Source organism: Cherax quadricarinatus, chromosome 5, assembly GCF_038502225.1.
Source record: "Cherax quadricarinatus isolate ZL_2023a chromosome 5, ASM3850222v1, whole genome shotgun sequence".
Lineage (NCBI taxonomy): Eukaryota > Metazoa > Arthropoda > Malacostraca > Decapoda > Parastacidae > Cherax > Cherax quadricarinatus.
In genome coordinates this window covers 9,425,182-9,435,156 of record NC_091296.1, presented here as the reverse complement: position 1 = coordinate 9,435,156, position 9,975 = coordinate 9,425,182, and the positions used below count along the sequence as shown (strand labels likewise).

The window sequence follows — 9,975 nt, the reverse complement described above, 5'->3', positions numbered from 1 at the left end:
GCATGTAGGGGACTTGAGTGCATGTAGGGGACTTGAGTGCATGTAGGGGACTTGAGTGCATGTAGGGGATTTGAGTGCATGTAGAGGACTTGAGCGCATGTAGGTGACTTGAGCGCATGTAGCGGACTTGAGTGCATGTAGAGGACTTGAGTGCATGTAGGGGACTTGACTGCATGTAGGGGACTTGACTGCATGTAGGGGACTTGAGTGCATGTAGGGGACTTGACTGCATGTAGGGGACTTGAGTGCATGTAGGGGACTTGACTGCATGTAGGGGACTTGAGTGCATGTAGGGGACTTGAGTGCATGTAGGGGACTTGAGTGCATGTAGGGGACTTGAGTGCATGTAGGGGACTTGAGTGCATGTAAGGGACTTGAGTGCATGTAGGGGACTTGAGTGCATGTAAGGGACTTGAGTGCATGTAGGGGACTTGAGTGCATGTAGGGGACTTGAGTGCATGTAGGAGACTTGAGTGCATGTAGGAGACTTGAGTGCATGTAGGGGACTTGAGTGCATGTAAGGGACTTGAGTGCATGTAGGGGACTTGAGTGCATGTAGGGGACTTGAGTGCATGTAAGGGACTTGAGTGCATGTAGGGGACTTGAGTGCATGTAGGGGACTTGAGTGCATGTAGGAGACTTGAGTGCATGTAGGAGACTTGAGTGCATGTAGGGGACTTGAGTGCATGTAAGGGACTTGAGTGCATGTAGGGGACTTGAGTGCATGTAGGGGACTTGAGTGCATGTAAGGGACTTGAGTGCATGTAGGGGACTTGAGTGCAGGAAGGAATTAACGCAAAGTAAATGATGAAAGGGAAGAATTAAGAGGGAAGAGAAAGAGAGAGAGAGCCATTAAGAGAATTGCAATAGATTTTGTTAATATCCAAGAAGTCTAGTTAAATATCGCCCTTAATGGCAATGTTGTATAGCATTTTCGTAGCCCGTTGGGCAGGGGAGAAGCAGCCTTACGGTCCAAGATGTTAGGAATGGTGTTGAGATTTGAGAGGGTCTTTAGAAAAGTGATGGAAGTTGTGGTGAATGGGGAAGCAGTGAAGTGGGAAGAACGAAGAAGGATAGGAGAATGGAGGTTATGAAGGATGTGGATCAAGCAGCCTCTCTGTGTTGGTATCTTGTATGTGGTATTAGTCATGACAGCTTACGCACACACACACACACACACACACAAACAAACACACACACATACACACACACACACACACACACACACACACACACACACACACACACACACACACACACACAAACACACACACAGACCTGGTCCAGCAATTGGCTCGTGGAGTTCAACCCCAGCAAAGTCATGAAGATTGGGGAAGGGCAAAGAAGACCGCAGACGGAATACAGTCTAGGAGGCCAGAGACTACAAACTTCGCTCAAGGAAAAAGATCTTGGGGTGAGTATAACACCAGGCACATCTCCTGAAGCGCACATCAACCAAATAACTGCTGCAGCATATGGGCGCCTGGCAAACCTCAGAACAGCATTCCGACATCTTAATAAGGAATCGTTCAGGACCCTGTACACCGTGTACGTTAGGCTCATATTGGAGTATGCAGCACCAGTTTGGAACCCACACCTAGCCAAGCACGTAAAGAAACTAGAGAAAGTGCAAAGGTTTGCAACAAGACTAGTCCCAGAGCTAAGAGGTATGTCCTACGAGAAGAGGTTAAGGGAAATCAACCTGACGACACTGGAGGATAGGAGAGATAGGGGGGACATGATAACGACATACAAAATACTGAGAGGAACTGACAAGGGTGGACAAAGACAGGATGTTTCAGAGATGGGTCACAGCAACAAGGGGACACAGTTGGAAGTTGAAGACACAGATGAATCACAGGGATGTTAGGAAGTATTTCTTCAGCCACAGAGTAGTCAGGAAATGGAATAGTTTGGGAAGCGATGTAGTGGAGGCAGGATCCATACATAGCTTTAAGCAGAGGTATGATAAAGCTCACGGTTAAGGGAGAGTGACCTAGTAGCGACCAGTGAAGAGGCGGGGCCAGAAGCTTGGACTCGACCCTTGCAACCTCAACTAGGTGAGTACAACTAGGTGAGTACACACACTTCATTGGTCTTGGTAGCGACCACTGAAGAGGTGGGGCCAAGAGCTATAAATCGACCACTGCAACCACAATTAGGTGAGAACACACACACACACACACACACACACACACACACACACACACACACACACACGCTCTCTCTCTCTCTCTCTCTCTCTCTCTCTCTCTCTCTCTCTCTCTCTCTCTCTCTCTCTCTCTCTCTCCAGGCTTGCTTTCCTGCTTTCTCTCGCCCATTTTTTTTTCTCCATCTCTCTTCCAGTTCTCTCCTGTCGTTTCATCTTTTTACACCTTTTCCATCCCCTCTTTCCATCTCTCCATCACTTTTACTCCCTTCCATCATCGTCCCTTTCTTTCATCCTCCTCCTTCCTTTCCATCCCCCTTCTCTCTTTTCCATCCCCCTTCCCTCTTTTCCATGTCCTCTCTCTTCCATTCCCGTCTGTTCAGTCCTTTCTCTTTCTTTCTTCATGTTCCATTCACAATGCAATTATAGGTAAATATCCGTTCTCGATATTCTCGTATTCGTTATTATGTAGTTTAAATAGCATGACTTTCTTGGATGATGGCCAATCAAAAAGAATTTGACATAACGAGGGTGGGACTTAAGTCTCCGCCCATTTAGTAAGCATTGACTAATCAGCGCAGTTCTTATTAGTGTTTGTACATCCATAAACTCCACTTACTTTATCAGTATCAACCAATAAATGCGGGATTTATATAAGCAAGCACCTCCTACCGCTTAGGCAGCGACAAATGAATGCCGTGCCTCCCAGTGTTTACATCGCTAAGCTCCGCCTACTACTCACGCAGCAACCAATAAATACCGCGCATCCCAGTGTTTACATCGCTAAGCTCCGCCTACTACTCACGCAGCAACCAATAAATACCGGGCATCCCAGTGTTTACATCGCTAAGCTCCGCCTACTACTCACGCAGCAACCAATAAATACCGGGCATCCCAGTGTTTACATCGCTAAACTCCTCCTATTAATCACGCAGCAACCAATAAATACTGCGCATCCCAGTGTTTACATCTCTAAGCTCCGCCTACTACCTGTATATCAACCAGTCAGGAAAGAACATTACGCCTACAGTATATACCCACCAATCAAAAGAGCTTTTACATGAACTAAGGTCCGCCCACTTCCCCCAGAGGGACCAGTAAACACAGCTGTTATATGAGAATGTTTGGACAAGTGACTTCCTCCTCTCAGTAAACAAGGATCAGTCATAGCAGCTCTTACATTAAGATGTTGACGTATGGAGTCTTAGCCCCGCCCACATCTTAAGTAGGGACCTCTCAACATATTTGTTAGGTAAACAGGTTTAAATATTCAATAAAGTTTGGTGATTCTCACGTGAGAGAAAGAGAGAGAGCGATTGAAAGTGCATAATTACACCTTATGTCAACTCCCTCCTCCCCCTTTCCTCTTCCCTCGTTGTCTCTGTTCCTGTCCCCTCTCTTATCCTTCCCCTCATCCACCTTGCTTGTCCCTTCCCTTCCCCTTCCCCTTCCCCTTCCCCTTCCCCTCTCCTGGGTATGTTATTAACACACACACATACACACAGCTTCCACCACTCGTATAAAAATAAAAAGATGTGTTTATTGTAGTTGTCGTATGTGAGGGACTGTCTTCTGTTATGTCGGTCCGTCGGTCGGTCGGTCGGTCGGTCGGTCGGTCGGTCCGTCGGTCCGTCGGTCGGTCGGTCGGTCGGTCCGTCGGTCGGTCGGTCGGTCGGTCGGTCGGTCGATCGGTCGGTCCATTAAGAAGCGGATAGGTCAGGTAGCAAGTGCTATTTCCATGTCATATCTTAAACCTGCTTTATTTCTCTCTCTCTCTCTCTCTCTCTCTCTCTCTCTCTCTCTCTCTCTCTCTCTCTCTCTCTCTCTCTCTCTCTCTCTCTCTCTCTCTCTATGAGGAAGTTGCCAGCAAAGTTGGTTTTGCCCCTTAAGTGAGGGAGAGCAGAGGGAGAACTCGGGAAGAAGAGGAGAAGAGAGGAGAGGAAAAAACTTATGAGAACCTTTCTGAAGGAATAACGGGTAGGTGAGGAGACGAGGAGAGGGAGAGGACAAAGAGAGAGAGAGTGGGGAGGAGAAGAAGAGGAGACAAAAGGAAGAGTAAAGGAGGAGAGAGAGAAACAAGAGGAGAGAGAACAGTTGTCCACCTTGTCGTGAGTAGTTGATCCGGCTGCTAATTACACATATCCAAATCCTAATGATCCCTCTTTTCTCTCTCTCTCTCTCCCTCTCCATCCCTTACTTCGCTCCTGTTCTTGGAAGAAGACCAGAACGCAGATGTGATTTACACAGATTTTGCAAAGGCGTTTGACAAATGTGATCATGGAGTGAGAGCGCACAAAATGAAGGCCATGGGCATGACGGGGAAGGTAGGTAGATGGATTTTTGGGTTCCTAACACACACAACACAGAAAGTAGTAGTGAAAATGGCAAGATTCAGCATCAGCGAGGTCAAAAGCTCAGTGCCCCAAGGCACTGTCCTGGCACCTCTGCTGTTTCTCATCCTCATAGCAGACATAGATAAAAACACCCGGCACACTTTTGTATCATTTTCAGATGACACTAAGATAAGCATGAAAGTCACTACGGTAGAGGACACGGAATAAGTACAGGAAGACATAAACAGGGTTTTCCAGTGGGCAGCGGAGAACAAAATGATGTTCAATGGTGATAAGTTCCAGCTGCTTAGGTATGGAAAGAATGAAGAACTCAAAAGGAACACTATATACAAAACTCAAGAGAGTCACCAAATAGATGGAAAGGAACACGTAAAAGACCTGGGAATAATTATGTCAGTGGACTTTTCTTTTAAGGAACATAAGACAAAGATCACGACAGCCAGGAAGATGACTGGATGGGTATTGAGAACTTTCAAAACAAGGGAAATAATGCCGATGATGACACTCTTCAAATCGCTAGTGCTCCCTCACTTAGAATATTGCTCAGTGCTGACGGCCCCGTTCAGGGCAGGAGAAATATCAGAGCTGGAACAAATACAAAGATCGTTTACGGCTCACATTGAGCCAGTAAAGCACCTAAACTACTGGGAACACCTTCAAGTCTTGAACATGTACACCCTGGAGCAAAGGAGAGAGAGATACATGATAATATATACCTGGAAGTACTCGAGGGCCTGGTCCTAAATCTGCACTCTGCCATAACAACATACTGGAGTGAGAGATATGGGAGGAAGTGTAAAATAAACCCAGTGAGGAGCAGGGGTGCGGTGGGGACAACAAGGGAACACTGTATCAACATCCGGGGTCCCAGACTATTCAACATCTTACCAAAAGATATCAGAAACACTGCTGGAACAAGTGTAGAAGCCTTCAAGAGGAAACTGAACAAGTATCTTCACCAGGTGCCAGATCAACCAGGCTGTCATGGATATGTGAGGCAGCGGGCCTCCAGCAGTAACAGCCTGGTTGATCAAGCAAGCACCAGACAAGTCTGGCCCATGGCCGGGCTCCGAGAGTAGTTAAACTCTCGAAACTTTTCAAAGGTATATCAAAGCTATATCACTAGCTCCTTCTCTCGTCTTTCTCCACCAGAGTGAGTATGGAGGGAGCAGTAACGTCTCAGTATTACATTAATTACGATGTTTAAGTGGTGTTCCTGGAAGTGTAATGTGACCTCTCACTTGATCTTCTAGTGGTCTTGTTTTGGTCTAGTAGTGGTCTTGTTTTGGTCTCATTGTGGCCTTATCTTGACCTTGCAGACCATTTTGAGCTTCTGCATGTGTTCCATATGTGTGTGTGTGTGTGTGTGTGTGTGTGTGTGTGTGTGTGTGTGTGTGTGTGTGTGTGTGTGTGTGTGTGTGTGTGTGTGTGTGTGTGTGTGTGTGTGTGTGTGTGTGTGTGTGTGTGTGTGTGTTGTGTGTGTGTGTGTGTGTGTGTGTGTGTTGTGTTGTGTGTATGTGTTGTGTGTGTGTGTGTGTGTGTGTGTGTGTGTATGTGTATGTGTGTATGTGTGTGTGTGTGTTGTGTGTGTGTGTGCGTATGTGTGTGTGTGCGTGTGTGTGTGTGTGTGTGTGTGTGTTTTGTGTGTGTGTGTGTGTGTGTGTGTGTGTGTGTGTGTGTGTGTGTGTGTGTGTGTGTGTTGTGTTGTGTTGTGTGTGTGTGTGTGTGTGTGTGTGTGTGTGTGTGTGTGTGTGTGTTGTGTTGTGTATATATGTATGTGTGTGTGTGTGTGTGTGTGTGTGTGTGTGTGTGTGTGTGTGTGTGTGTGTGTGTGTGTGTGTGTGTGTGTGTGCGCTCACAAACACTTTCGTGCTAAGAAAAGACAGCAAGCACACAGTGCCTGGGAATATTTCTTCGCCTCCAGCAAGCAAAGTTTAGATCTTTCCGCAGGAAGATGAGGAAGAGAGATTGTAACTAAGAGACATTGTAACTAAGAGAGATTGTAACTAAGAGAGATTGTAACTAAGAGACATTGTAACTAAGAGAGATTGTAACTAAGAGAGATTGTAACTAAGAGACATTGTAACTAAGAGAGATTGTAACTAAGAGACATTGTAACTAAGAGAGATTGTAACTAAGAGACATTGTAACTAAGAGAGATTGTAACTAAGAGACATTGTAACTAAGAGAGATTGTAACTAAGAGACATTGTAACTAAGAGAGATTGTAACTAAGAGAGATTGTAACTAAGAGAGATTGTAACTAAGAGAGATTGTAAGTAACAATTTTCTACAGCCTCGTAATGTCTTACAGTCACATTCTTCTACCATCTTAGTAAGTGTATTTAAGCACAGGTACACATAAGAAATATTATCATAGTGTAAATTACATAGAGTAACCCCAAGAAAAAGGTCAGACAAAGTGACTTATTTCCACTGGGGTCCTGTTTTATTTAAACAAATACAGGCGTTACCTGTCTGTGCCTTCGTCAACACTGTTGTCACAGGCTATCACTCGGTGCTCTCTGCACTTGATCACGAATAACATTTATTTCCCAGACTTTGAAAACCTAAAAAAATAAAAAATTGTGTTTTGAAGGCAATTTTTGTCTCGAATTTAAACAAAAAAGCGAGACTTTGCTCCGAGTTTGAAGGGAAAAAAACATTTCGAAATTTTAGATGGTTGCTGGCGAGGTACAGAGTTGTGTGTGTAGCTGCAAGTGAAGGAAGGTGATAAAGGAAGGAGGAGGAGGAGGAGGAGGAGATGATGATGATGGTGGGAGCAGGGAACAGGGAGCAGCAAGAACAGCAACATAAGCAGCAGCAGAAAGTGAAGCAGAGGAAGCCATACAAAGCAGGAGGAGCAGCAGAGAGCAGCGCCCTGCTTCACGGGCCTCACCCAGAGATGGCTTACATTGATGACGGTAGTGCCCCCGCTGCTCTCGTGGGCGGCATGGGCGTGCCAGTCATCATGGTGGGCGGTGTGGGTGTGCCAACCACCATGGTGGAGGGCTTGGGTCTGCTGGAGAACGGTGTGGCACTGACGGGCGGGGCCACCCCAGCCTACACCCTGGATGCTCACCCACCGCCCACTGTCAAGTTCCAAGTGGCAAGGTGTGCAACACCCACGCCACCCACGCCCACACTCACACCCGCGCCTGCTGCACCCACGCTATCTGTTGGTGAGTACCTCATGAGTGTTCTCTTTCCCCTCCACCCATTTTTACTCACCTCCACCCATTCTTACTCTCTCACCTCTCTCCTCCTCAACTTACTTTTTCTCTCTTCCCTTTCCTCTTTTCCTTGCTCTGTTTCTCTCCCTCACTTTTCCTTGTTCTTACGATCCATCGTCTCCCTATCCTTCCTTTCTATTTTCCCCTTCCTTCCCCTCTCTCATCCTCTCATGTATTCCTCTCTCTCTCTCTCTCTCTCTCTCTCTCTCTCTCTCTCTCTCTCTCTCTCTCTCTCTCTCTCTCTCTCTCTCTCTCTCTCTCTCTCTCTCTCTCTCCCTCCCCTCTCCTCTCCTCACCTTTCCTTTCCTTGTTGCTGGCCTGGTCAACCAGGCTGTTACTGTTAGCGGCCGCTGGTCCACACATCCATCACAGCCTGGTTGATTTGTGGCACTTAGCAGAGGCAGTGATTCAGTGTCCTGAAAGTTGTGTCCTCGTTCCATCTAACTAGTTTTTAGTGTGTTGAGGTGGAGTCTTGGACCAAGCATGTTGACACAGTGTTCTCTTATTGTGCCCACGGCGCCCCCTGCTTATCTCTGGATCCATTGTACACCTACTTCCATCTCTCTCAGTAAGACACATGTGGGACAGTTGGGTATATTTATTGTTGAAACGTTTCGCCTACACAGTAGACTTCTTCAGTCAGATACAGAGGCAGTAGTGTAGTAGTGAAATGATGATGTAATCAGTCCGTTAGCCTTGGACAAAAAGTATTTGAGGCAGTCAGTCCCTCAGCCTGGAATGATATCATTCCAGACGACGGGCTGAGCTCTTCTCCAGGCTGAGGGACTGACCTCCTTAAATACTATTTCTTCTCCAGGCTTGATGGACTAATTACATCATCTTCATTTCACCACTACACTGCTGCCTCTGTATTTGACTGAAGAAGTCTACTGTGTAGACGAAACGTTTCAACAATGAAGATCCCCAACTGTTGTACATGTGTCTTAATCGTCAAATTAGTCTGTATTTTATACCATCTTCAAAATACCTGAAGTATACCTGTGTGTTATGGTAATGTGTAGCTCTGGGGCCAGACACTTTAATATGTTCCAGGTATACACAAGTAACCGACACACGGGAGAAAATTACGACGACTCTTCGGCCCGACGTCGACCATTTAACTAGTCCCACTGTGTGACTAGTTCATAGTCCAAGTCTGAGCGAAACATCGTGGTAAGCTCCTCTCTCCTGTGTGCGGGTTAATTGTATATTGATCCAATTACGGTATTGTGCCTTTTTATTCTGCCAATTATACATTATCAGGTATCTCTCTCTTCATCACTCCAGAGAGTATATTCCAAGTACCTTGAGGTGCTCCAGTAGCTTTAAATTTGTGTCTGTGGAGGCAGTACACGATCTCTCTACATTTCCCAGCTCTGATATCTCTTCTGTCCTCACTGATGCAACTTTACAGCAACTTTACAAACGTGAGATCATAAGGGGGTTTGAACAGCAGTAATATTGATAGTTGTGCAAGACAGGTATACAATACCGACAAGATGAAAGTTAAGACACTTGTGCAACATCTGGGTATCTCTATTGTAAACGTTTCGCCATCCAGTGGCTTTATCAATACAAACTCTTGGACATAATTAGAAAACAAAAGAACTATATACAAAAGATGAGGTAATCAGTCCCTCAGCCTTGGAGGTGGTGTTTACAACACCGTGGTTGTAGAGATTCTGAAGCACAGGTAAGGAGACTGGCGCTTATATAGGCGTCAGTGAAGAGAGACGGGTAGCAGACGAGGGCATAGTCACTGGTAGGCGGGATTCCCCGCCTACCAGTGACTATGCCCTATGTAGAGGACATCTACAAGACCTTCTTCACGACTTCTACAACTAGCCCATCAATTTGGGAAGGACCTACTTCCACTGGGGAATCCCGCCTACCAGTGACTATGCCCTCGTCTGCTACCCGTCTCTCTTCACTGACGCCTATATAAGCGCCAGTCTCCTTACCTGTGCTTCAGAATCTCTACAACCACGGTGTTGTAAACACCACCTCCAAGGCTGAGGGACTGATTACCTCATCTTTTGTATATAGTTCTTCTGTTTTCTAATTATGTCCAAGAGTTTGTATTGATAAAGCCACTGGATGGCGAAACGTTTACAATAAAGATACCCAGATGTTGCACATGTGTCTTAACTTTCAGTAATATTGATAGTGCTTACTTTCTTGTGAAAAGTTCTCATTGTCCACTCTGACATTCTCTATGGCTACGTCTGCCTTATACTAAT

The 9,975-nt window shown here is 46.0% G+C and overlaps 1 protein-coding gene across 4 annotated transcripts in view; it reads left to right on the top strand.

Moving 5' to 3' along the window:
• The window catches only part of kcc (solute carrier family 12 member kcc), a 489,611-nt gene that overhangs the window by 227,150 nt on the left and 252,486 nt on the right, over positions 1-9,975 (top strand). For 3 of the 4 annotated variants that reach the window (XM_053771234.2, XM_053771233.2, XM_053771232.2), the window contains exon 1: positions 7,258-7,684. The exons of the other annotated variant lie outside the window; for it this stretch is intronic. In XM_053771234.2, the coding sequence (XP_053627209.1) occupies positions 7,267-7,684 (418 nt within the window). In that variant the 5' untranslated portion in view covers positions 7,258-7,266. Of the gene's footprint in view, positions 1-7,257; positions 7,685-9,975 lie in introns of those variants that run through there. 4 annotated transcript variants of the gene reach the window in all.